At 39.0% G+C, this 27,980-nt stretch overlaps 1 protein-coding gene across 5 annotated transcripts in view; it reads right to left on the bottom strand.

The window, feature by feature from the left end:
• Positions 1-2,101: 2,101 nt before the first annotated feature.
• Positions 2,102-27,980, bottom strand: part of LOC127418323 (rap guanine nucleotide exchange factor 2-like) — a 185,681-nt gene continuing 159,802 nt past the window's right edge. For 3 of the 5 annotated variants that reach the window (XM_051658872.1, XM_051658873.1, XM_051658876.1), the window contains 13 exons: positions 27,808-27,965; positions 25,297-25,537; positions 24,735-25,121; positions 23,951-24,162; positions 23,609-23,732; positions 22,221-22,244; positions 20,879-21,102; positions 19,882-20,052; positions 19,626-19,775; positions 15,757-15,958; positions 13,490-13,941; positions 12,992-13,339; positions 2,102-5,151 (listed from right to left, as the gene is read on the bottom strand). In XM_051658872.1, the coding sequence (XP_051514832.1) occupies positions 13,017-13,339; positions 13,490-13,941; positions 15,757-15,958; positions 19,626-19,775; positions 19,882-20,052; positions 20,879-21,102; positions 22,221-22,244; positions 23,609-23,732; positions 23,951-24,162; positions 24,735-25,121; positions 25,297-25,537; positions 27,808-27,965 (2,668 nt within the window). In that variant the 3' untranslated portion in view covers positions 2,102-5,151; positions 12,992-13,016. The remainder of the gene's footprint in view (positions 5,152-12,991; positions 13,340-13,489; positions 13,942-15,756; positions 15,959-19,625; positions 19,776-19,881; positions 20,053-20,878; positions 21,103-22,220; positions 22,245-23,608; positions 23,733-23,950; positions 24,163-24,734; positions 25,122-25,296; positions 25,538-27,807; positions 27,966-27,980) is intronic. The other 2 variants (XM_051658875.1, XM_051658874.1) reach the window with 2 other exon arrangements.

The raw sequence follows: 27,980 nt of genomic DNA, 5'->3' as shown, positions 1-27,980 counted from the left end.
TTTCTAGATTCACCCCTGAGTGTAATCAAGCTTAAAATCATGCAGATAGCACAATTTATAGTGAAAAAGGAGTTACATTTTGGTCTGTTCTGACCTAAAACTGATCAGTTCATTACAGTAGACATGTGGATTACCTTCATGATGTCTTTATATCCTTTTTGGAGCATAAAGTGTTATACTTGCATTGTATGGAAAAATACACTATCTCCATCAACATATCTTTGTTTGTGCTCGGCAGAAGAAAGTTATACGAGTTTGAGATGGCATAAGGGTGAATAAATAATGAGTAAGTACACTTTTGGATGAACACATTTAATTAAATGAAAAACATTCAAACTTGTAAAACAACATAAATAATGACATAAACATGTTCAAAAGCATCAAAAGGGATGCACATATTTTAATCATTTCACGATGAAGACTCACAGTTTACAGATTAAGAGCAAATAGACCCTTGTGTGACTCTGTAGCCGCTTTTCCCGTGGAGCCAAACGGTTCTGGGCAGGATCAGTTCAAGTTACATTTCCAGTAACACTTTAGAAATACTGTTCAGTAATTTATGGGTAACTATGCAGGATTAATGTAGGACAAATGAGCAGTACTACATTAACACTTCAGTCACTACTATTAACGATAAGGTTATAACTGTAACCACGGTTCCCTGAAAGGAGGGAATGAAATGCTGTGTCACTTTTAGCGGACGCTAGTGGTTATCTTTGCAGGTGTAACCAATCTCTGAAACTCTTTAAAATTTCACCAATTTTCATGCGTCATCAGGCCTATTTACCACGGCACACAGCTCTCATCAGGTACAGAGTGATGCTCGGCCCCTGTGCAGTGCATACCTTGCATATATGGTTTTTGCACCTGTGTGTGTGTGGGTGGGCAAAGGACTACTGATTAGAAATTCTTCTTGAATGTACATGTTTTTCACGTACCTCACATATGTTAACAGCAGTGCGCAGCTGGCCACATCAGTGGATTCATCGATCTGGAGTGCAGAAAATGGGCTGTGCCTGATGCTGTCTAACACTTGCTCCTTCACATCCTATGTGTCGACCCCTGTATTGTCAGAGTGCAACAGAATCAAGCTTAGCAGCTGCTGCCTCTCCTACCATCAAGGAACACATATCTTTGGCTGCCGGCAGAATCAATGTCTCTCCGATGTTTTGTGCTTTGCCCACCTTGGCAATACACAGCGCAACGTGATATGAAGCTTCAGTGGCCTTTACATTTAATTTGACAAATTCTCATCAACTTTTTTCTGACCTTGAAAGGCTTGAAGTTTTCTTTAGAAAGACTCCGGAGGTTTTCCTGCTACCTCAGCATGCTTGGTGTCTGTGGAGTTTAGCAGGTCACATGCTGTCATTAGCTAAAATCTCCTGACAAACGACACATAAAGGTCGTGGTGCATCAACTGATCCTGTCCATGTAAATCCTAAACTTAAATACTGCTCAATGTATCGTCGTCTTCAACCCCTGAAATGGAAGGATTCGAATTTGGTGGTCTCAGAAAACGCTCCATTGTAATTACAGACTAATTATACATCTGCTTTATTGGCAGGCTTGACAAATATCAGAGAATCTTCACAAAGATTCTTGATAAATATATATATATATATATATATATATATATATATATATATATATATATATATTTTGCCCATTATTTTCAGAACTGTTTAAATAATGTTTTAAATATAATAGTTAAACTCTCTCTCTCCTCTATAAATATATACATATATATATATATATATATACATATTCATTATTTAATAAAATGTTTTACCATTCTCCACGCCTCCCCTGACATGCTCTAGCGCCCCCCTGGGGAGGCGTGACCCACACTTTGAAATCCCCTGTTGTAGATTCAAAAGAACGGGATCGTTAGAGTCATTCTTTTGGGATTCGGACTACACTGCTCTACCCTGTCCTACTACTACTACAGTAGGATAAGTATAAAACGGTGAAAATTATAATCAATTATATTTGAAATCATGTGGAATCACGGTTAATGTGACCAAGAGTGTGTCCACTTTGGGCTGTCAGGATTTTAGAAGAATTACTGAAAAAGCAAACAGTATCAAACCGGAACAGCATATAGATATGGATGTCTTTTTATTAACCCCAACATACATTTGTCAGTTAGAAAAGTATGAGATACACGTTTTCAAGTTACTTCCGTGTCTTATCTTGTGCAAACACTAGATGGTGCCAGAGGTCATTAAAAGTAACAATGTTTTACAAACAAATCCGTAATGCAGGACAAACAAAACAAAAAATAGCAACAATAATAATAATAATAATAATAATAATAATAATAATAATGTGCATTTAAAACTATAAGTTGATTCATTTTTGTCGAATTTATTGACTCCCAGCTTAATATTAACTGGATGTTGAGGCATAATCATCATACATTTCTACAATTCAACAAAAATATAACCAATATTTACAATTATTGTATTTAAAATACAAAACAAAAAGACAAAAAATAAGAACAAATACATACTCCACCAATTGTCTTTTTAAAAGACATACAGGTAAAAGTAGTCAAAACAAAAGAGAGAATCTTCACCAGCTAAATGTACACTTCTCACTTGACATCACAAATCGAACAGAGTAGCAGATAAGCTACATACTACTATTTACCTTGTTGTATTTATGCTTGTACAATTTGTGCAACTTATTTAGCAAAACAAGTGACTCATCTTGGCTTGCCAAAACGTGTATTTACTAAAAAAAAAAGAAAAAAAAAAAAGAAAAAAAAAAGAAAAAGGAAATGGAAGGAGATGGTTCATATATTTACTGTTACAAATGTGTCGCTATCAACAACTGTATCCATTTCAACCATTACAAAAAAAATGTGTGGGAGCCCAAAAACAAAACAAAACAAGAATCTACAAACAAACAGGCAACTAGAGAAAGAAACATTGAAGTAGTAGTGATGTTACAGGGTACAGTGGAAAACACTGCAAACTTCTTTTTTTCTTTTTTAGTCTATTGTTTCTAACTACTGATCAATGTGATCAGCTTAACTCAGTGATTAAAATGAAAGAATACAGCCTTCGGGCGGGTTTGTATGTTCCTATCCCACCGGAGTCTTGAAAGCACATTTCAGTTGGGTTCCTGTGAGTGATTCTGTAGCTGTTGTGCAGCATAGGTGGTTTGATCAAGGCCCACTCCATACACACCAAGAGAAACATGCATGACTTGAGCACTTTTAAAAACAATGAACACAAAAGCCACCAATTTTCAGGCACAAAACACATCTCCTTAATAGTATTTATCACTTAATAACAGGAAGAAAGTAGCACCCAAATTAGACAACCCCATTTGCCTGAGTAGCCTGCTGTGCTCACCTAGACCAACAGGGAGCGTTGTGCCACAGCCAAAGATCGCTTAAAGGTTTGCGAGTTCAATACAAGTAGAGCTCAATCGACAGAATTTGTGGAAGAATAATTTTTAAATAATAATAATAATAAATCTTCTCGTCCCTTGTTCATTAAAAAAAGCAGAAGTCGTGATTACAGTAAGGCACTTACAATGGAGGTGATTGGGGCCAGTCCATAGGTTTATTTATATAAAATACACACTGTTTTAAACTGTGTAGCCAGAAGATGTAAAAATTATACATGTCAAAATTTTTAGTGTGAATTGATTTTAGTGATTTTAGTGTGAAAAAATTGCTTAATAACCTTATCAGTGTTGTCTGATGGCGTAACACCGGTAAACCTAATATAGTAAATGCTGTAACGCCTGTAAATCCCTGATTTTATGACACTAAAATCATGTTAACACATGTAAAGTTTATGACTTGTGGCTATACTTTTGAAACTTTAATTGTGTATTTGAATGTTTATGGACTTCCATTGTAACAGCCTTATTGTAACTGCAATTTTTGCTATTTTTCTTTATAACCATGGGACCAGTTTAAATAAATTTAGCTGTAATCAACATTATGCCACCAAAACTCTCGATTGAGCTTAACTTGTATTGAACCCAGAATATTCCTTTTCATTTTGAACAGTAGAGGTGTTCAGTAGCAAAGTGGCTCGTCATACAAAATGTCACCCAGCCTGATCAACTGAAAGTGCCCAAAACACTTCTAAAACCAGCTAACAGACCAGCCATACCAGGCTGGGAGACTAATTAAGACCAGCACAACAGTTTAGGCTGGTTTAAGCTGTTTTTTCTCAGGTTGGATTGACCTAACTTGTACCTTCCCTTCAAAGAGAGGTCAAATTAAATTAAATTTGACCTGTTTTTTTTTTTCCATATCACACTTGTTATGAGTCCTTTGACCAAACCTGATGTTTCATTCACACTTTTATAAGGATCCCAAACACACTAAGGCCATGAACCAATAATATCACTCACTCTCCCAATAAGGCTTCACACAGGATCCTGTCCACATTGCACCTTCCATAGTAAAGTGGTGTGCTACATATGTCTGGAGTCACGATGCAAACTCCAGTTTCCACAATGTAGTCCTCCAGTTCTTCAGGAGAATAATATCTGTCCCTCAAGCCCAGCTCTGTCGATATAATACTGTAATACTGAACCACACATATATGAGTGTTGCCATCTGAACTGATGTGGTGTTGATGAGTTGTAGCCTGAACACCTTCAAGCCATTTTCACCTTCCAAACTGTATATGCCCTGTATGAGAATTGGGTGACTGAAAAATGTATTGTGTGCATGAGTTTACACCTTAAAACAGTAAAAAGTGCTGAAGGGAACTACTAAATGTATTTTTGTGACCATTAAGCAGAGGGAAAGGGGGACATTTTCTGAGGATAACCGTTAACAGTAGTTTGTTTTTGTGTGAATATCAAAGCACTGTTCGGTTTTCAGTTCAGTTCATTTTTCCTTTCTTCAAAGTGCCAAATCGTTTTTTTCTTTTTTTGCTCACCTCCTTTCTTCACAGTATTTTGAGCATGCAGGGCAACAAACCCCCCATGATGCTTTAAGGCAGGGTAGGGAGATGAATCCATCAGGAGGGAGAAAGGCAGTGCCAGCAAGATGTAGACAGGTTGGTCTGGCTGTCTGTTTGACCTGTGAAGCCCCTATATGAGCCATCAGTCATTGCAGCAAGCGAATAAAAGCCAGTGTCATCCCCTTTCAGACAGCGGACACCTGTTCATCCTCTGGAGAGAGAAAGAGAAGAATGAATCTCTGTCAAAATTATGGACAATAAAGACATATGCAAAGGTCTCCTATTTATACAGTATTACTGTAGTTAGGCTCTATTCTAAACACTAAAGAGCTGCCTCGTTAGCTATAGATACAGCCGGCAACACGTCATATTCTGGGGGCATGGTTTAGCGTGGGGGAAATTGATTCCCCGTTACCATAGTTACTCATTCATTACTATGAGTAAAACGGGGAGATACATACGATAAATTTGGATATTTTAACAATGAAAAACATGACAAAAAGCTGTTGTATCGTTTTTTTTTTTGCACTTCATACAAAGTTGTTCCATGTAAAGTGTGTCCAAAGACGAGATCCACGCAACCCATTTGTCATTGAATACGGTCTCTTTTAATACCCTTTCTGTTCTTTACAGTTAGTTGTCGATCAAAAACAACTACAATTATAATCATGTACCGTAGAGGTGAGGTAAAGCCATTCAAGTCCTCTCTCATTAACATGCACTTATTTAAAGACGCTGTTAACAGAAATGCCGGTTTTGTTAAAGAGATGTTTTAGCACGTGTTCAACAAATCAATGTAAATACTTGTAAATAGTACAAATTATGCAATTTAACAATAAATAACAAAAATAATATATTAAATATATCTTATTTACTGACTGAATACATTTATTTGTTCATTTTTAAAAAGCCAAAATGTGACCAAAATTAAGAAAAAGTAATAAAATATAATTAGTAAAATTAACATTTTCCTAATGAACCTAGTTAAAAGGTCCCCTGTATAATTAACAGCATTAGCTGGGAGATAATTTATTTTATATGTAAGCAAAAGGGGCATTATAATTTAAATAAACCCACATGAATCGATATTGAATCGAAATCGAATCGAGAGCTTGTGAATCTGAATTGAATTGGGAAATCTGTACCAATACCCAGCCCTATTAAAGTGTAAATTGTAAATGTCAACGTCTGTATTGAGAGGAAGAAACTGTATGGCTCTGCAGCTCAACAGCTTGCAGCCACAGTGGTCTTCTTTTGGCTTCTATATTTGTTGGTTAAAAGGTGATAAAAAATCAGTTCTGGGTTTTTTGGCTTTGTCTGAAGTGCAAAACACTAAACAACAGCTTTTTGTCATGTTTTTCGTTGTTAAAATAGCCAAATCTATCAGATACGAATCCCTTTTTTTCTCATAGGAATGAATAAGTAACTATGGTAACAGGGCTTTGCTTTCCACCCCAAGTGGGCAGGGCCTCCTTGCCGACTGTATCTATTGTCTAAATAAGCAGCTACCTTCAGCATCCTAACCAAAATGGTGACCGATTTGAAAAAAATCTACTTAGGATAGTGGCGTAACGTAAATCTGTGGGACCCCCCCCAGCTCAGCTGTGACATCATGCATTAAAGGTTATAGTGGGGATGAAATAGTGGCATTGATGAAAACAAAATTATTTCAGGCAATCTAGCCTAGGGGTCTGCTACCCAACCCGAGCCTGACGCGACCCGACAAACAATGTTTTTTGTGTTGGTTCGGGTTTGTAACTCAAGAAAAAAATATATACAATATTATATATATATATACATGCTCAAAGGTTTGCACACCCTGGCAGAAATTTTGAAAATAGGATTAATCATGCAAAAAAAAACCTGTCTTTTATTTAAGAATAGTGATCATATGAAGCCATTTATTATCACATAGTTGTTTGGCTCCTTTTTAAATCATAATGTTAACAGAAATCACCCAAATGGCCCTGATCAAAAGTTTACATACCCTTGAATGTTTGGCCTTGTTACAGACACACAAGGTGACACACACAGGTTTAAATGGCAATTAAAGGTTAATTTCCCACACCTGTGGCTTTTTAAATTGCAATTAGTGTCTGTGTATAAATAGTCTATGAGTTTGTTAGCTCTCATGTGGATGCACTGAGCAGGCTAGATACTGAGCCATGGGGAGCAGAGAAGAACTGTCAAAAAACCTGCGTAACAAGGTAATGGAACTTTATAAAGATGGAAAAGGATATAAAAAGATATCCAAAGCCTTGAAAATGCCAGTCAGTACTGTTCAATCACTTATTAAGAAGTGGAAAATTCTGGGATCTCTTGATACCAAGCCAAGGTCAGGTAGACCAAGAAAGATTTCAGCCACAACTGGCAGAAGAATTGTTCAGGATACAAAGAAAAACCCACAGGTAACCTCAGGAGAAATACAGGCTGCTCTGGAAAAAGGTGGTGTGGTTGTTTCAAGGAGCACAATACGGCGATACTTGAACAAAAATGAGCTGCATGGTCGAGTTGCCAGAAAGAAGCCAATGCCACAAAAAAGCCCGGTTACAATATGCCCGACAACACCTTGACACGCCTCACAGCTTCTGGCACACTGTAATTTGGAGTGACAAGACCAAAATAGAGCTTTATGGTCACAACCATAAGCGCTATGCTTGGAGAGGGGTCAACAAGTATTGTGCTCCTTGAAACAACCACACCGTCTTTTTCCAGAGCAGCCTTTTTCTCTATCCTTAAATACAAGACAGTTTTTTTTGCATGATCAGTCATATTTTAAAAATCAATGCCAAAATTTCACAATTTTTGCCAGGGTATGCAAACTTTTGAGCACAACTGTATGTATGTGTGTGTGTGTGTGTGTGTGTGTATATATATATATATATATATATATATATATATATATATACATACATACACTATATGGCCAAAAGCTTGTGGACACCATATGTGCTTGATGAACATTTGATTTCAAAACCTTAGGCATCAATTTCCCCCTTTGCTGTAATAACAGCTTCCACTCTTTTGGGATGGCTTTCCACTATGCTGTATGTAGTAACATGGCTGCAGGGATTTGCTCTCATTCAGACACAAGTCTATCAGTGAGGTCAGGAACTGATGTTGGTCAATGGGGCCTGACTTACAGTTGCTGTTCCAGTTCACCCAAAAAGTGATCAGCGGGGTTCAAGTATGGGCTTTGTGCAGGCCAGTCAATTTCTTCCACGCCAGACACAGTAAACCATTTCTTTATGTGAATTTTGTTCACAGGGGCATTGTCATGCTGGAACAGAAAAGAGCTATCCCCGAACAGTTGCCACAAATTTGGAAGCACACAAAACCCAAGCCATTACATAAAGAAACATTAAGATTTTTCTTTACTGGATTTAATGGAGTAACCAAATTCGTTAATTAGAAGGGGGTGTCCACAAACTTTTGGCCATATAGTGTGTGTGTGTATATGTGTATATATATATACATACACTCACCAGCCATTTTATTAGGTACACCTGTACATCTACTTATTCATGCTATTATCTAATCAGCCAATCATGTAGCAGCAGTGTAATATATAAAATCATGCAGATATGGGTCAGGAGCTTCAGTTAATGTTCACATCAACCATCAGATTGGGGAAAAATGTGATCTCAGTGATTTAGACTGTGGCATGATTGTTGGTGCCAGACAGGTTGGTTTGAGTATTTCTGTAACTGCTGATCTCCTGGGATTTTCACACACAACAGTCTAGAGCGTATAGAGAATGGTGTGAAACACACACACAAAAAAAACAAAACAATGAGCTGCAGTTCTGTGGACGAAAATGCCTGGTTGATGACAGAGGTCAACGGAGAATGTCCAAACTGGTTTGAGCTGACAGGAATGTGACAGTAACCCAGTAACTTTTCCCTTTGTTTTTTTAGGGGTCAAGCCCCAAAGGGGCAAAAGACCCCTATTGTTTCGTTAGTTTTCCTATTATTATTATTATTCCGTTCGAGTCTTTGGCAGCCCATAGAACCGCTTGCGGGAAAGTTATGAAATTTTGCACACAGCTAGAGTACAGTCTGATCTGTTACCACAGCAAATTTGGTAGTCTCTACCTCAAACCCTCTAGCGCCACCAACTGCACAAATTTGCACTCATGTTTATGTTAATAACTTTTGAACCGTGAGTCCTAGAAACGAAATTCTGATTCCGAAATTAATTTAGAATTTTCTGAAAAACCAACTTTTTCGAACTCAAAAAGTTATTCACAGAATTTTGATGGCGCTTCAACGAATTCGACGAAAACGCTCAAAATTGAACTTGAGGCTGTATCTCTGCAATGCTTTGAGGGATTGGGATGAAACGTGGTACGTGTCATCACCATTAGGTCCTGAGGTTACCTGCAGCGTTTTGGTGCACTGCCCCCCACTGGTCACGAGATATGAAAAAAGCTAATTTTTGCTTATAACTTCTGAACAGTTTGTCATAAAATCATCAAATTTGTCTCATTAGATTCAGTGGGGTATAGCGAGTCCAACGATATGAAAATTTCCTATGTTAACCATTTTGTCGGCCATTTTGATTTTAGTCATAAAATGCTGTATTTTACGAACGACTTGGTGTATTGTTACGAAACTTGGTATGTGTCTTTGGCACCATGCTCTGAAGGGACTCAAAAAGTTTCGGGACAGCGCCACCTTGTGGTCAAAAATTATAATGCTATTTCTAAAAATGCTAATAGCTATTGACTCCTTTTGCCTACTGTCATGAGACTTATCTTGATAGATTCCGTGGTTCATGCCGAGAAAAATTATACCAATTATGCCATGATCGAGTAAACTTCCTGTCCGCCATTTTTAAATGTTTTGAAAACCTACTTTTTCGAACTCCTAGACTGTTTGTCCGATTTGCACGAAAATTGTCCTGCATCATCTAGAGGCACTCACGACAAAAATTTGTTCACAGAATTTTGATAAACCATACCATTTTCGAATGGCGCTTCAACGAATTCGACGAAGAACATGCAAAATTGAACTTGAGGCTGTATCTCCGCAACGCTTTGAGGGATTGGGACGAAACTTGGTACGTGTCATCACCATTAGGCCCTAAGTTTACCTGCTGCGTTTTGGCACTCTGACCCCTACTGGTCAGGAGATATCAAAAATGGCTATTTTGGCTCATAACTCTTGAATGCTTTCCTGTATGATAACCATCATGCCCAGATACTACCTGAGCAGTTTCAGAACAGCGCCACATACTGGACAAAAATTCTTAGTAGTAGCTATTTTTAAAATAAATGGGGTTTTTAATGATTGAAAGGTTACTTTTTCTAACTCCTCATATACTGTTCATCGGACACTAACATGTCACAAAGCTTCTTTTGCTGCTCATGGTCCCGATAATTGGCTTGACTCCGGTATCGCTGCTTGCAGCTATATTTATTTATTTTTTTAAACGTGTCAAGAGACTCCTGCGTTTTGTTTCATTCGGTGCACTGTGTCTAGCTTTTGCAGACAGGTGTCACAAAGATTTGCTGTTACACATGGTTCCAGATTGTTCTTCACCCATAAAATGTTTTGGTGCTTTATAAACGATAAGCCACTTTCTTTCCCTTTTGCTCTAGTGTGATGATGAGCCACCATGCCTTGTTAAAACTGTGTAGATTTACTGTTACGAATATTGCCAATGATTTTCAAATAAAATAAAGCCTTTTTTTAACAAATTTACTTGCTTGGAGAAGAAATTAAAGAGAGTAAGTTATTTTGGGTTTAAGCTTAAAATTTGACGGTACCAATTGGGTCAGGTCACTCGATCTTGGTTACGGGCCAGGTTAGGACTTCAACTTCATTTTTTTTTTTTTTTTAATGTTTATAGTTTATTTTTCCTTTTTTTTTTTTTTTTTTTTTATCATTTCAAACATTTGGTTCTGGTGGTCAGTCTACAAACTATGGCACTGTCAACCAGCACACATCTTGTTTTCTGCCAGTTGTGCATGAAAAAACAAACAAAAAACTTTCAGCTTTCGAGCACTGATACATTGTTTCTTTGGATTGTGATTTCAGTGTAAATACATTAATGCAGCATTACAACGTCTGTCTTGATTCTCCTTTTCCTTTGAAGAGTCTTAACTAACCCTGACGGTTGATTCCAATAGAGTTAGATGTTAGCATATGTTGCTAAGCACGCTAATAAGCTAAAACAAACAAATACTGGGTGAAATAATTTTATAATAAGATATAAATATTTTAGCTAATACTTTGAGTACTGTGTACATTGTAACTACATTTCTAATAGACTTTTCCCACGACTCTTTCCACCATCTTGGATGACAATTTTCATTGAGCTCATCACAATATATTCTGGGATTGCCTTATCCACAAAGGATACATCCCAGATAGCACATGTACATCTAAGAGATGTCTGTTTAAGAGTGTTTCATCCGGAAAGCATCACATTCTAAGTAACATCTGCTAAACATCTTAAAAGATCAGATTTACAAACATTCTAAATCATAATCATCCTAAAGACATCTGCTGAACATCTTATTAACATCCGAGGGAAACATCTTAAGATCTACTGCAGATGAGCAAACAACCTTAAAAAATAAGTCTACCAGATGTACACGCACACATCAGAAAGACGTCTGGGTGATGTACATGTGCTATCAGGGATGTGTTGCTGCCATAAATTATGGCCATTAAGCAGCACAAGGGGGCGTTAACACCGAACACGTTTTTATAACAATCTGAGCTATTTTTCAATAGTTTTTCTATATAAAGATGCGGTACATGGACGTCTTCGACCGGTGTGGTGTGTCTCGGGCAGGAGTGACATGTTTTTTAAATGCTGGTTCAAGTTAAAAAGAACTAAAACACATGTTGAGACAACTGCGTTCTGTTGTATTTGCTACACTGTGAAAAGTTTTTTTTCAGAACAAGAACAGCCCCTAAGGCAGCATAATTTGTATCCAGAGCGCACCTACAACATGATGCCTAAAAGAATCTGTCTAGGTAGGCAGCTCATTAGAGCTTGGAACAGTTCAACAAACAAACAACTAAATATAATAAACAAATAAAATGTACTCTGGCCTTACCATACCAAAGACAAACATGACAGCACAGGAAGTAATAATTAAAACACCACATTGTAGACTAATCAATGTCAAACATTTCTTGCTATCTGATGTGCTATTTCACAACACAACTATTACACTTCTAATTTTAGCACGTTCAAGCATTTATGATGGCAGATCTAGTGATGTTTCTGTGAGCACTGATGAGTGAGAGCCAATACACACAGCAGAGAGGGGAGCAATGACTGGGATGTTGCCACAGTGACTGGGGGGGGGGGGGTCAGGCTGTCTCCATGGTGACACATGCACTGTGTGAGATGCGTTGGTGGTGAGTGATGGTGGGCAGGTGAAGGAGCTTTCCTCCTGGCATGCATTGGTTGCTGAGATGTGCACTTGTGTATGTGAGGTGAGTGTGTGTGAGTGAAGTGTGTGAGTAGGTACGCGTACTGCAAAATAAAACATTTCCTTACTCAGTATTTTTGTCTTGCTTTCCAGTAAAAATATTATAAAATAAATAATTACATAAAGACTTAATAAACCAGTTTATTTATAATACCCCATTGGCAAATTATTTTTTCTTGCTGTAAAGGAATAGTTCACCCAAAAATTAAAGATCCGTTATTATTTACTCAACTCATATTGTTCGAAACCCATATGACTTTCTTTCTTCCATGGAACACAAAATGAGATGTTAGCCTCAGTGTATTTTTTACAGGTGACTGATGCTAACATTCTTCCTAACATTACGTTTCGTGTTCCATGGTAGAAAAAGTCAGACATATTTGGAATAACATGAGGGAAAGTAAATGAGTAAATTATGTCAGAATGTAAATTTTTGAATAAACTATCCCTGTCATTTTGCCTCTCAAGTAAATGCATCGTGTTTTAGAGATGTTTATATATTTTTACTAGAAAACCAGACAAAAATACTGAGTAAGAAAATGATTGTTGTGGAGTGTGTGTGTGTGTTTGCAAGTAACTGGAGTTTGGGATGTTTTACCTTCCTGTTGGGTGGCTTATGTAACTCATGGCCTGGGGGGAACTGCTGTGTGTGGACCTCTCCTCCTCTGAGCTCTGAGTTTGGGAGACAAGCACTCACCCTCCTCTTCCATCTCCTCTGCTTCCTCCTCTTCTCGGCTCCGGGGGTCCAATGGAGTGGACTTTCCTCCAGCAGGGGGCTGCTGGGAGTCAGGGGAGTTTGTGACGAGGCGGGAGCGCTGCAAGGCCGTAGTGTAGTCTGGGGGTCTCCTGCCGGAGTGTGCCGAACCGTCAGCCACGTCCGAGATGGTCAGTGCAGTGTAGCCCGGCGGTGTGGGTGGCGGGTCCCGATAGCGACCGTCCTTCCGTGCTAGAGGGAGGCAAGAAGTAAATTTTGGATCCTGCATACAACTTTATTATGCCAAAATAATGACTATGGCTCTTGCAGAGGAGCATATATAACAGTTACTCTTGAACTAAGACATGAGCCTAAGCCACTGTTTCATGTGGAGACTCTTACTAATAACTGCCTTGGTGTTGCCTGCAGTGATGGGTGAGGGGCGTCGACTGTGCTGTCTGGACTCTTCTGATCCAGTGGAGGTGATGCTGCTGGTCTCAGGATCTGTGGTCACATCTCTTCCTCCTCTCCGCTTGATCGTGCCCGTGTCGCCCTCTGAGTCCTCACCCCAACATGCCGCAGAGGATGAGGAGGAGCAGGCCGACGCCCAGCTGCCTCTACTTCCCCAGAGTCCCGCCCCCTCTGCCAGCGCCTCCCAACTACGCCCCTGCTGCATGGTCTGGATGTTGTCATGGGAACCGCTGGAACAGGAAGTCCAGCTGCCACGGCCAGAATCAGCTGCATCGAGCGAGACCCGGTCGCCCTGGTCCTGGGTCAGCTCCTCTGAGCTAGGGGACGATAACACTGTGGCGCCAGCATACAGACCCCGGCAGTCCTGCATGGATGAGTAGGACCTGAAAGAGAATAAGTGAGAATCCAAAATGATTTACGTTCTGGTTCCTATAAGACTGACTATACTGTCTTTATGTTCTCAAATGATGTACATGAGATATCAACAATAATAATAATAACTGCAAGATTATCCTCGTATTTCCACTTTACTATATTTTAATATACTCCTCTGACCTAACCAAAACCCAACTGCCTGATATTACTTTTCATAGTACGCATAAAAATGTCACTGGTCAATTTGACCACAGCAAAAAAAAAAAAAAAACATAGCAGAAAAATACGATGAAACAAATCTAAATAGACAATTGACAATTATCTGCTATATTGTGTTCACCAATTAGAGAATCTTACCATGTGAAAATTTGTTGCATTTATTCACTTTCGATATTTGGGGTCTCTGGGATTCCGCACAAAAGTAATGCACTTTTTTCATAGAGGATGTTTGATGCATGTTATCAAATTGAAATTTTGTTTTTAATCAGTTCTCATTAGATTATGAAACGTCAGAATGTTAGGCAGAATGACAGCTTCAGTCACCATGCACTTTCAATACATCTTTTTCCATACAATGAAAGTGAAAGGTGACTGAAGCATCTCCTTTCCACATAAAAAAAAAAAGAAAGTCATATGGGTCTGGAACAACCAGAGGGTGAGTAAATTATGACATATTTAACAATTTTGGGTGAACAATCCCTTTAATATGTTTTCTGGGAGATTAACCCCAAATGTAACATGAGGGTTAAACAGTTCCATTACTTTGTCTCCAGTAGCAAGAAACAACAATAAACGCCAGCTCTGATCAGCAATTTAGTATTAACCCTTAAATGGATATTTGGGTCATCTACTTTTATTAATTAACCCTATAAGGCATTAACCCTAAAATAAATATGACGGCCATGCACTTTTTGACAATACTTTTTTTTTTTTTTTTTTTACATGAAGAGGTCTTTTGATCTAACACTCCAGGTATACCAAAATTAAGGTGTCTTTGACCCTAAGAACTGACATTAAATATTTTTTAAATTATAAGAGAATTTGCATCACTACCACTGGAATGTATATGCAGGTTTTATGTACTGTAACCCATATGCTTTTACTATGGTATTCAATTCACTTATCACTGGTATTACACTTGTACAGTAATACACTGATTGTTTTCATTTTTCATCTGTTATGTGAATAAATATGTTAAATACCATATTTATGTTCATATTTACGTGTGCATGACATAAGTGCATGGCATTATGCCTATTAGAGGGACAGTCCCCATGGAGCAACCTGAGGTTAGATGCCTAGTTCACAGCAAGGGCACAATGGTAATATCTCCTGGTCCACTCCATAGTGTGTTTGAACCTGCAACATTTCTTTTTTCAGTACGGCTCACCACTCTGAGCAACATACAGCAATATAGAGTAATACAGAAATAAAGAATACTTAAAGTTGTCATTTTAGAACTATTTGTTTTGTAAGAAATATTTTATCCTAGTCCATTGTACTTATATGTATGTGTCCGTGTGTGTGTCTGTGTATGTAGCTGTTGAAACATTTTGTATGTTACCACCAAACATGGAAATTGCCCTTTTTGATACTGTCACTCTAAACTTCTACTTCATTTTCAACATGTGTGAAACTCTTCAGAATTGAATAAAAACCATTTAAAAATGTAAATTATATTTAAATTATCATTACTATTAATTTTATAAAGAATAAGCATCTAGATTTAACCTGGGTCTTTTTAGACCAACATATGCATTTTAGGGTTAATACAGAATACAAAACCACAAAGGGCTCGGATAAAGCTTGTGAGTGGTGCTTACCCCAAGCTGTACTGGTCAGGGTCAGCAGTTGCCCTGCGCTCTAGCCGGTGACCGCTGCCATGGCCCTCCCCAGCCATTCCTCCATACCGCTGCCTGCGCTCCTCTTGCCCCATATCCAGGGAGGAGGTGCTCACCAAACTAGAGCGTGAGGAGATCTCATTGTGGCCAGAGTCTGATATGTAATCACCTGCTCGTCCGTAACCTGGCAAATCAGCACACAGAACAACATTATCAGAAACTTTATTTGGTCCCAATACATAGCATTTTGGTACAACTGTTTCTTACCCTAAATTATACTTAACTGTTCTAAAACCTAGTAATCTGTCTTGCTGCCCAGTGTCTAAATAGGCAGTTGCCTTCTAAGGCAGCATCCCAACAGAGATGGAACCTCAAGTGAATGATTTAGGGCATTTCACATAGACAACAACTTCACATGCCACACAAATAGTGCTCTGCAAAGCAGACTTGACTCATAATTGATTTAAATCTTGAAGTTTGAATTTGAGTTTGTGTTAACATGTTGCTAATCTAACAATGCAATACTCGATAAAGCAAAAAATACATAGCACACTTAAATATTGAGTTAAATAGTCCATTATTAATTAGACTGAACAATTTATCAATACTTTTCAGAATGAAGTACAAATATATTTATAATCATTTCTCTTGCCTCTCTTGGGGGGGACTGCCTTCAGTGCAGAGCCTGCTTACAATGATGCCTGAGCATATGGCCAAAATATTTGTTTGTTTGTTTGTTTGCCAGCTTTGTTTTGCCATGCCAGCTTCTATGGCTATTTTCGTGGCGAAATTCATTTGGCCAAAAGAAGGTATCCGAGAAGGCCTCCTTTTGGAAAAGCCGTTGCATCAGAAGCATATGATGCCTATGATGCTTTGAAATGTTGTCTAGGTAGACATCTCACTAGGTTTTGGAAGATAAGTATTGAATAACAATGACTTATTGTGTTGTCAGTCACAGTGTATTGCTGCATTTTTTGGTTACAAAGTTGCCACCTGAAATAATAAAAGTGACTAACAATTACACAATAGTAGTTGATTTAACCTTAAGTATTCACACCACATAGCCCTTCCTGCTTGCAACATGATGGAATTGATGATAGTGCAACCGAGAAGGGCTTCATATTCAAAGGGTCAGAGAAGGTTCAACACTTTGCGCTACACAACAGTAAACAAACAAATATATCTTTAAATCTTTGAATAACTGTGCTGTATTGAGACTATATCAAATTATCATATTAAATGAACAAAACACTACTGCTACTGCCAGTTAGGGTAAAGCTTGACTTTAGAGCCAAAATGCCCATTTTCTAGGCCCAGCTAATTACAACTTGTCAGCAGCAGAGAAGCTAGGGCCCTACACACACACACACACGCACGCATTGATAGGGGTCCAGCAGCTACAACACAATCCTTTCTCTCTGTCTGTGCCAGCTACAACAGAGGCAAAAGCTACATCTATAACTAATAAGAGAGTTCACTCAAAGTTCAGAATACACATAGGCTGCTGTCGAAACCTAGTGTGCTAGCTTCCTAGACAGCATTTTTGGACATTATAGGAGTGTTTTGTATTTTCAAACTGAATGTTCAAAATTAATAAAAATGCTGTCTTGATATGCAGCTCATGGGGGATTTGGACTCAGCCATAATGATGCATGTATGAACTCTCTCGGGCTAAACCTGTATCCAGGCCCTGTTACCTGTTGCCGCTTTTCTACAGGAGGAAAAACTCCTTATACTCTGGCTTCTTATAGATGCCATGGCTAAATGCAGAGTGATGAGACAGAAAGATTATGTGACAAATTCAAAAGAAAATATGGAAAGTGGCACATCTGAAACTTTACAGTAATGGAATCAGCAGTGTTCCAAGAGCGCTAATATTGTAGGCCTGGGAAATTCACTGTTTGTATCACTTTGCTTGTCTGTGCAGACAATTTATCCAAAGCAACTTAAGGTTATTAGATACACAGATCAGCCACAACATTAAAACCATCTGCCTAATATTGTGTAGGTCCCCCTCGTACCGCCAAAAGAGCACCAACTTCTCACCACAATTGTACAGAGCGGTTATCTGAGTTACCGTAGACTTTGTCAGTTCTAACCAGTCTGGCCATTCTCTGTTGACCTCTCTCATCAACAAGGCATTTCCATCCACAGAACTGCTTCTCATTAGATGTTTTTTGTTTTTGGCACTGTGACGAGGAGGAAGGCGTGGCCGAACCGTGACTACGCATGCCCGGTCCTCAACCGGGCTAATCAGCCGAGGAGAGGGATAAGGGCAGCTGGATGCGGCAGTTCGGGAGAGAGAGAGCCACACGCAGCTGCTGTGTGTGCGTTTGTGTCTTTATGTTTTAATTTGTACATTAAATATCACTTTGACTGTTCAGCCGATTCCTGCCGCCTCCTTTATCTGACCAACCCAAACCTTTGTTACACTGGTCCCGAAATCCGGGAAGGAGGAGGTATGCACTGTCGTGGAGTCCTCGCCACTGCCCTCCGGCCAAAGGAGCAGTCGGCTCGCGGGGCTCGCTACCGGCCGCCAGAACGCGGAGAGGCATTCCATCGCTGCTGTCCGCAAGGGGAGGAGCAGCTGTCGTCTGCCAGAGAGTGGAGGAGTGGTCGAGGACCAGGCGACGGCACGTCTGGGAACTGGCTGAACAGTCAAAGTAATATTTAATGTAAAATAAAAACAAAGACACAAAACACAAACGCACACACGACCGCTGCATGTGGCTCTCTCTATCCCGAACTACTACATCCGGCTGTCTTTATCCCTCTCTTCGGCTGATTAGCCCGAATGGGGGCCGGGTGTGCATAGTCACGACCCGACCCCACCCTCCTCCTCGTCACAGGCACCATTCGGAGTAAATTCTAGAGACTGTTGTGCGTGAAAATTCCAGGAGATCAGCAGTTACAGAAATACTCAAACCAACCCATCTGGCTATAATGTCATGTATGCTACTTAAAGGCTAAGGTAAGAATGGCACACTACCATACTACTTTTACTATTTCTGCCAAGAAAAGAAATAGTAAGAAATAGTAAGTAAACACAGCCAAAGTGTCTTTCTCACATGCTGCTACACTGTAAAAATATCAGGATATTTCATGTTATATGTATGATCTCTTTACCTCTAGATGGCAGTATCAACATGTTAAATCAGTTATGAAATCCAGTTGGCACTAGGGGGCGCCAACTAACAGAGGAATGAACTATGTGACGGTGGTGGGGTCAAAAAGCTGTCTGAAAATACTGTATATTTCATTGCACAGCCTTCATAGGGCACTAATGCCACACTTCACAGATATGTCAATGGAGGAGAGTAAATGGGGTGTTCAAAGACCATAATTAAGAGGAAAAGACATTTAAGTACAGTATGTTGAATGGCAGGCCCACACAGAACCTGCACCCAGATTTGCACAGAATTGGATTCCACCCCGTGCCTGTTTATCAGAAATGTTGTCTAATTTGATAACAGTGTTGTTCTCTCAGCTCAGTTTAACACATTTTACAATGTTCAAATCCATTATACTGATTATAATGCAAGTTATATAACCAAGTATGCAGATCAGATGCCAAAAACAAAAACCTTCCTAAATGGTTATCAAATGGTACGTCATAACCCAAAAATGGGATGTAGGTCTGTTTTGATTGGGTCTCTGACTGCAAGAACAAAACAATGCTAAATGCAAACAATAAAATAATCATGTCTAAATAGAATGGTAAAATAAATAGGCTTATCAACTTTTAAAAGGAAGGCGCTTTCTCCAATTTTCAGTCATGAAGCATAAACAGTTGAGAACCACTGGGTTAGTGTATGTTTTTGTGTGAGTCTGTATGTGTGTGTTCTTCTCACCCTTCTTAGGTGAGCTGTGAGGAGATGTTGGAGGAGAGGACAACTGTGAGGAGTTGCTGGACACACTGTCCTCTATCTGTTTCCTGTGTCTCTCACCCACCTCCTCTGAAAGGGACAGTATCTTCTTCAGAGACTGGGGTGAGCTTGTGCCTGTGCCAAAACAATAAGACAATCTTGTGAGCACCAATATTATGACTGTGGGCAGTTATGGCAAACTAACCAATCAGGTTCAAGTTCCATAAATATGTGGTCTTACCAAATGGCGGCAAGTCTTTGACCGGCACTTTCTTGCGAGATGGGTAGAGGGCAACGGCAGGCACTTGAAGCGCCTGGTTGGCTTTCTGCAGCTGCTGGCGCTGGTGAATGGCAGCCCGTGCAACCACCGGAGATGTGTCGGGTCTCCTCTTATCCCCAGAACTCTTCGGCACTATCATGAAATTTAGGATAAACAGTGAATATCTAGTAACAAAAAATAATAATAATAAAAAAGCTTTTAATAAAAGTAGAGTGCTTGCAAGGATATTTTGCAGACATTCTATTTTATTAATCTTCTCTACAATTTTCTGCAATTAATTCAGCTAAAACTGCTTAAAATACATATTCCATTTAAACTGTGTTTTGTAAATAATATCAGCCTTAGTTGTGCTATCTATATACAGGGTTTTATAAACATAATAATACTTTTAAGAAAGTTAAATGAAATATAAAATTACAATTTGAAAATCTCCCATGGACTAAAATTGTAAAATTGTTCCCATTGACTTAGAATGCTCGCCATTCAAAATTGTACAATGAGAGATGACGTCGTTGTAATATTTGTATACTAAATTGTGATTGGTCATTTTCTTTCATTTATGTGCATTCTTAATTATATGATTGGTCTTTTCTTTCTCACATGATCTATTTATCCAAGTATAGTTTTCTTTGTACTACAAGGGCAGAAGCTGCTTGTACAGCCAACAGAAAAAAAAGACAAGTGCGTTTCTTTTACGCAAAACCTAACTTGAAACTTTAACAAATTGTTCTTTGATTCTTTTTTTTTTTCTGCCATACAAGCGCTAGAATTTTCATCTGAAAACACAAATCTAGTTCAAAGAATAATTATTTTATTCACTAAGAAATTGTGAAAATGAGAAAATATACATGTATAAATGTAATGTTAGGTGAATATAATTGAGAAAAACCACACAAAAATAAATAAATAAATAAGGTGGATCCATCTATTTATATACGTGTGCATGCAGCCCACTTACATGTGTTTATTGAGGGTTCGCACTGCATTGAGAGCGTCTGCAGGCTCTCTTCGTTCGTGTCTAGGGTGAGGTTGGACAGGTATTGTTTGACCTTGCGTGCCATCTGTGCGTCCTCATAAAGCTTCTTGGCATTGAGGAAGGAACTACGTCTGACACGCTTTTTGTGCCCGCCTGTCTGGGTTACATCCAGGACGGCCGCATTGGCACTGCCCTGACTGAGTGACCTGTACACACACACATACATACACAGAGTTAAAGATGCAAGTTGACTTCAGCAGCGGGTATTATTGCTGATCCAGGATCAGAGAGTTCTTTTAGTCTCTCTTTAGACATGCAGTAAGTTACATTCCTTCCAGCTTTAGAACATTCCAAACATTCCATGCATTTCACATCACAGCCAATCAGGCAGTTAAATAAAAAATGGGATGTTAAATAAACAACAAAAAGTTGCATACTCAAATTTTGCAAGATATTTATAAAGAATCGCTCTACACTATTTTCAGGTGTGCGGTTGAAATTGAATTTGTTATATTTGTTCACTTACATATCTGAGCAAACACTTAAAAAGCTCATGAAATAATGCTTATAATTTTTTTTTAGGTTAAAGGTGAAGTGTGTTGTCACCAAACAGAATTGCAAACAATTAATGGCCATTTACAAACAGGTTTCCTGAACACTCACCACATCAGCTACTGGTCAGAGAATCAGATATACAATCAATCTAAAATGGTTTTCTTATAGTAGTCTTTGCATATTAGGCTGGGAAAAAAAATGAAACATCACCTTTAAACATTTTCTATTAAAGGTTGGGTTTGCCATCCATGCACATCTCATCTTGGTCATAAAGAGTAAATTATATATATATATATATATATATATATATATATATATATATATATATATGTAATATTTTTAACAACAAAACCCTCACACAACACTGCAAATACTTAGTAGAAAGCGTGCGGCTATAGTAAGAAGTTTAGCTGGAAGAGGTATGTTAAAATAAATCACTTTTGCTAAATGGATCATGGGATATCAAATTAATAAATGAGCTGGAACCAAACAAGTGTAAATAAATTCATGCATACTGGTGAGGTCATGTTTGTGAAACATTCAAATGGTATTAATGCAGCAGAACTCAAAATTAGGACACGTTTTAGAATGAGGTGAGTTTATTCAATGACCCCTCATAGCAAAAGTGATGGCAATCAAATGCCGGAATTCCTACAGAGCAGAAGCATTCTCAAATGAAGGAAAAGAAAACAGAAAGGCTAGCGAGGAGTCAGTCCAAATTAAAGGAAGGACACACATGAAGCCAAAGGTGAGAGTTCACCATACTCACCCCAAACTCCTCCACTTCTTCTTCCTGTAAAGGACAGCCATGAATATTGAAGTGTGGGGCAGAGAGGGTGGACGAAGAGAGAAATGGGGGAGAGAGAATGCCCATAAGAGAAAGAGAGGGAGACGCACTTAGATGAGGAAAAACAGACCAACGGTACCAAGGTGAGGTGCACCACAGACCAAAGAGAGACAAACACTGCGTCTGAATATACGTACTTCCCTGCTACACGGTATGTAAAAAGCAGTGCAACAAATGGTAGGATGTCCAAATATTTAAAATTCATGATACAGTATGCAACTCTGGTCATGGAGGGCCACCGTCTGTAGAGTTTATCCAAACCCTCATCAAACACACCTGCCAGCAATTGTTAAGTAATCCTGAATGCCTTGATTAGCTTGTTCAGGTATTTTTAAATAGGGTTGAGGCAAAACCCTGCAGGATGTTGACTCTACAGTTGAATAGCCTGATGTAGTGCATCTGCTGAGATTCTAAAGTGCCTTATGTACCAAGAAAGCCTCATAGTTAAACGATACTTTTTTAACAATACCAAAGTAAATTGTTCTTGCGAACACCTGAGTAAATTATTTCCGCTAACACCAAAGTACATTGTTTTAGCAAACACTCAAGTAATTTGTTTTCACAAACACCCAAATTTTTTTCCCGCAAAATACCAGAGTAAATTATTTTCACTAATACCAGAGAAAATTGCTTTCGTGAACACTCGAGTAAATTAGATTTTTTTGCAAATTCCTGAGCAAGTTGTTTTTGCAATAACCCAAGTAATTATTTAGTGAACTCCTGACTATGGTTTTTGCGACGACCTGAGAAAATTGTTTTAACGAACTCCCAAGTAAAAAGTTTTTGCAAACAATCAAGTAAATAGTTTTTGTGAACACTCAAGTGAATGGTTTTCACGAACACCTGAGAAAATTGCTTTCAAGAACACCCGAGTAAATTGTTTTCACGAAGACCAGAGTAAATTGTTTTTGTCAAAGGACAATGCCAACATGGCAGATGAAGAATGCTTTTATAGTACACACCTGTGCACCTAGAGAACAAACTTCATCGATGGTTGAAAAGTAAGTTCTTCATCGAATTCAGTACATACTATGAAAGTACGGGAATTCGGACGCAGACTATAACGTTTTGACAACAATGCAGACAAAGAGTAACATAAACAACGGTTCAACTGTCTCATCCGTAAACATCAAAGAAACACACTTCAACATTGCAAAAAACCTTTGGCAGCAGCCAGTGTGTGGGAAGCGTGAGGTGAAAGCTGAACACATCGCAGTGAGTGGCCACTAAAAAGTTACACAATGGTGTAAAGAGTCCAGCCTGAAAGAGGGACAAAGTCACTGGATTAGTCAGATCAGGAAAGTGCTCACCTGGTTCTGAACATTAGAGCAGGGTCCATGTTTACAGCTGCCATACGGCCTACGTGTCTGATCTCTTTAGCAATCATCCGCAACTTCTCAAAGTTCACCAAACCATCCACCTTTGAGTCGTTTCCTAGAATGGGCGATAATGAATTATTATTATTCACAAAAACATGTTACTTCACTAAAACAGGTGTTATCATGTCTTTTTAACAAGGCTGAAACGTTGTATTGCCCAATCAGCATCCAAGACCAGAACTATCCATTTTAAAATCAAATATACAGTATAACACGCATGCAAATACACTGTGGGTCCTATATAAAATGAATGTAAATCACCACGTTTCTTACCCTCATGCAGGAAGGTGAGATCTTTCTTGATTACAGGAAAGAGTGGGATGATGGGTGGCTGCAGATTTTGGCTGTTTAGAAGGTTTCTGTACTTGGCCATATTCCTGGAGGGGTCAAACAGATCTTGTAGATCACTAAACAGCTTCTCGTATTTACTGGGCAACTTCTCCCACGTGCCTCTTAGTCTGGACACCGGTGCTAAATTCAGACCACTGCAAAAGACACACAATATTATTGATATTAGTTATGCAAATCCATTACATAAATGATGAAATATTAGAGTTCCTTACTTTCCAAAAAGTAATTTGTAAAATAAGTAAAAGTGAAATGAGAGTCAGGTCGAACAGCACAACATTATTTTAGAAATGTCTACATATACTGTACTTAAAACAAGATGAGTGTACTTGAGAGGCAACAACTGTGTAAGATAATTTTTTTAAATAACTATTTGCCAGGTATTCTCTAAAAGCAAGTCTTACTATCTAATGCAGTCTCATTTCTCGAGGAAATGTATCTTGTTTAATGGTTGTTTAGATATTTTAAATGAAAAAAAAAAAGATTTGTACAATTATTTTTTACAGTACACGAATGGCAATAAGGTACTTATACTAATACCCATACCCATAGTCTTAACACCAAGATCCTACTCACTATATTACACTATAATACTACTAAATCATCATCATGGTTTGTTGTTCTATCTTTGACCACATGGCTGCCTAATTACCTAAATACTTAGTCTATAATTCTTCTCTGCTTGAAATCATCATGGCTCGCTTTTTACCTAATGATGGCAAACATTGAGTTGAAGTTCTTGCACTCGCGGCAGTGCAGTGCAATCTTAATGAAGTGCTTGATGATCTTCATGCGTTTCAGCTGGTTTGGTTCACGCACCACCTCCGTGGCTACCCAGAAGGTCTCCCGATTGATGGCCTCTTCAAAGAGCTTGAGGCTGGGGGGCCCAGATAAGCGAGTTTTTAGCTTGAACAGGTCATCAATGTACTCAGTGGGCTCGATGGCACAGAATAACTCAAAGGCACGCATGGATAGCTGGGTCGCCACTTCCACCGTGCTGAGCTGGAGCAGGCTGATCTGGCTCTCCCGCAGCAGTTCCTGGGCATCTTCGTCTGAGCACAACGTCTCTGTCTCCATGTTGCTTTTCAGGTAGTACCTAGAGGTTTAATGGAGAGGTCAAAAGGTGTCTTACGTGATTTGAATCTAATTATATGAGGATTACTTAATGCAACAATTATTTGCTACCAACTTGTGCAATTGTGTACAAGTGGGTGAAATATTCCTTAAAAAAAAAGAAAAATCAACATAGCCATTTGGGCTCTAAATCGCACCTGCCGCTCAGTTGGATCCTGTCGGCCAGTTTGGAGAGCTGCTCAGGGAGACGGCGCTGTTTGATGACACCCTCAGGTGTGACTGACACTTCACACAGCGAATAGGCTTCAGGGGCAGCGGTCAACGCAAACTCTCGGATAGCCTGAGCTACGACTTCCTTTGCCGTGGTGTCCTTCCCGATCATGATGTACCGACTTTGCTGGTCAGCCTTGAACACTCGCAATACCTGGTCTGACATGTCTACAGAAGAGAGAAGTGGCTTAATACACACACTTAACCCTTAAATTAACCAACACCAAATTATACAGTGTTTATATGGGTGGAAAAGCATTCAGGATTATCTTTTTGATTATTACTTATATCTTGGAATTTTAGAGTTCATACTTGTTATGCTAAAATTCGGGTTGAATCCGAACCCATTTGTCCCTTATTCCACTGCCACCACTGTTCTACTTTCACACTGTGTTATGTTGCAAAATGCTTTCTTTATAAACATGAGTATTATTGGAAGCTGATTATCACCACAAAATATGCAAAAAACAGCAGATATCACTTTATATTTACATTTATTCATTTGGAAGAAGCTTTTCTTCATATATTTAACCACGTGTGTTCCATGTGAATCAAGCCCTTTACCTGTGATTTGCTAACGCCATGCTCCACTAGTTGAGCTTTTGCATTATGACTACATCACCCACTAACCATACTTTGTGGTTTACATCAGCCGAACAACAACCGGTTTACACAACCCGGAGCCTGCTTTTCAAATGGTTTTGTGTATGGTACCCATGTTTAATAGACAGCTTTCACACTAATCAAACAAATCTTGATGGTCAATCGATCCCAGGATTGCAACAAAACCTCTAGTGTCAAAGCGACATGAATCAGTAAACCCGAATTAATTAACCAATTATTTTAACCAGTTCCACCAGATGTAAAGTATGCATTCACATTGAGAATAAATACTCTTTTGGTTGAGTACCACCAAATTTGTGCCCCATAAAGAATTGTGGATAGTAAAATCAATGTCAAAACTGAGGGGACAAGTGTCCCAAAAAAGATTGTGATTAGAAAGATGAAAGTAGTTGAGGAAACTGATGGGATAGGATCAAATACTTACTTATAGGGACTGCTTCTGAAAGAGGACATTCAGGACAGCATGAGCATCTTATTAATATGCATGTAAGCAGATTAAGCTTGTGCTAAAGGTTCTGTATATGCCCCAGTGGGATGTCAACGAAAAGGTAATGCAAGAATATAAATAAACTTTTCCTGTAAAGATGTTAACTCTTACATATTCACTCACTTTTCTCTCTCAAGGAGTTGGTCTTACCATGCACGATTGGATCTAGCATAGTAGGCCGTGTTTCTGGGTCAAAAAATTATGGAATAAACCCTACACCTAACACTAAATCTAGCATATGCTTAAATCAATATAAACGAAGGGGGTAGATAAGAATGCTGTTCAACCCCTAACCCAACTAAAACCCTAACACAACCCCTACACCTCAATCTAGATGAAAACCTGATGCTGCCACCATCATGCTTCACTGTAGGGATGGTATTGGCCAGGTGATGAGTGGTGCCAGGTTTCCTCCAGACATGATGCTTGCCATTCAGGCCAAAGAGTTCAATCTTTGTTTCTCATGGTCTGAGAGTCTTTCAGGTGCCTTTTGGCAAACTCCAGGTGGGCTGTCATGTGCCTTTTACTGAGGAGTGGCTTCCGTCTGGCTATTCTATCATGCAGGCCTGATTGGTGGAGTGCTGCAGAGATGGTTGTTCTTCTGGAAGGTTCTCCTCTCTCCACAGAGAAATGCTGGAGCTCTGTCAGAGTGACCATCGGGTTTTTGGTCACCTCTCTGACTAAGGCCCTTCTCCCCTGATCGCTCAGTTTGGCCGGGCGGCCAGGTCTAGGAAGAGTCCTGGTGGTTCCAAACTTCTTCCATTTACAGATGATGGAGGCCACTGTGCTCACTGGGTCCTTCAATGCTGCAGAAATTTTTCTGTACCCTTCCCCAGATCTGTGCCTCGATACAATCCTGTCTCGGAGGTCTACAGACAATTCCTTGGACTTCATGGCTTGGTTTGTGCTCTGACATGCACTGTTAACTGTGGGACCTTATATAGGCAGGTGTGTGCCTTTCCAAATCATGTCCAATCAACTGAATTTACCACAGGTGGACTCCAATCAAGTTGTAGAAACATCACAAGGATGATCAGTGGAAACAGGATGCACCTGAGCTCAATTTTGAGTGTCATGGCAAAGGCTGTGAATACTTATGTACATGTGATTTTATTTCATTTTTTATTTTTAATAAATTTGCAAAGATTTCAAACAAACTTCTTTCATGTTGTCATTATGGGGTATTGTTTGTAGAATTTTGAGGAAAATAATGAATTTAATCCATTTTGGAATAAGGCTGTAACATAACAAAATGTGGAAAAAGTGTAGCGCTGTGAATACTTTCCGGATGCACTGTATATAAGCTAAATTTAATTAGGCGTCTTACCAGGCTGGTTGTTGAAGTCGAGTATGCGGTGATGTGACTGCAGCAGGTCAGGGTTGCTGGATGAAAGGTTTCCACTAACAGGAAGAGCAGGAGGGATCTGCTTTGACTGCTTTAGCCCAACAATACTGTCATCCTGGGACTGACCAACCCCCACATCACTGTGAACAAACCAG

This window comes from Myxocyprinus asiaticus, chromosome 27 (genome assembly GCF_019703515.2).
Source record: "Myxocyprinus asiaticus isolate MX2 ecotype Aquarium Trade chromosome 27, UBuf_Myxa_2, whole genome shotgun sequence".
NCBI lineage: Eukaryota > Metazoa > Chordata > Actinopteri > Cypriniformes > Catostomidae > Myxocyprinus > Myxocyprinus asiaticus.
Note: the sequence above shows the minus strand (reverse complement) of the source record. Positions and strands in the feature narration are given on the sequence as shown.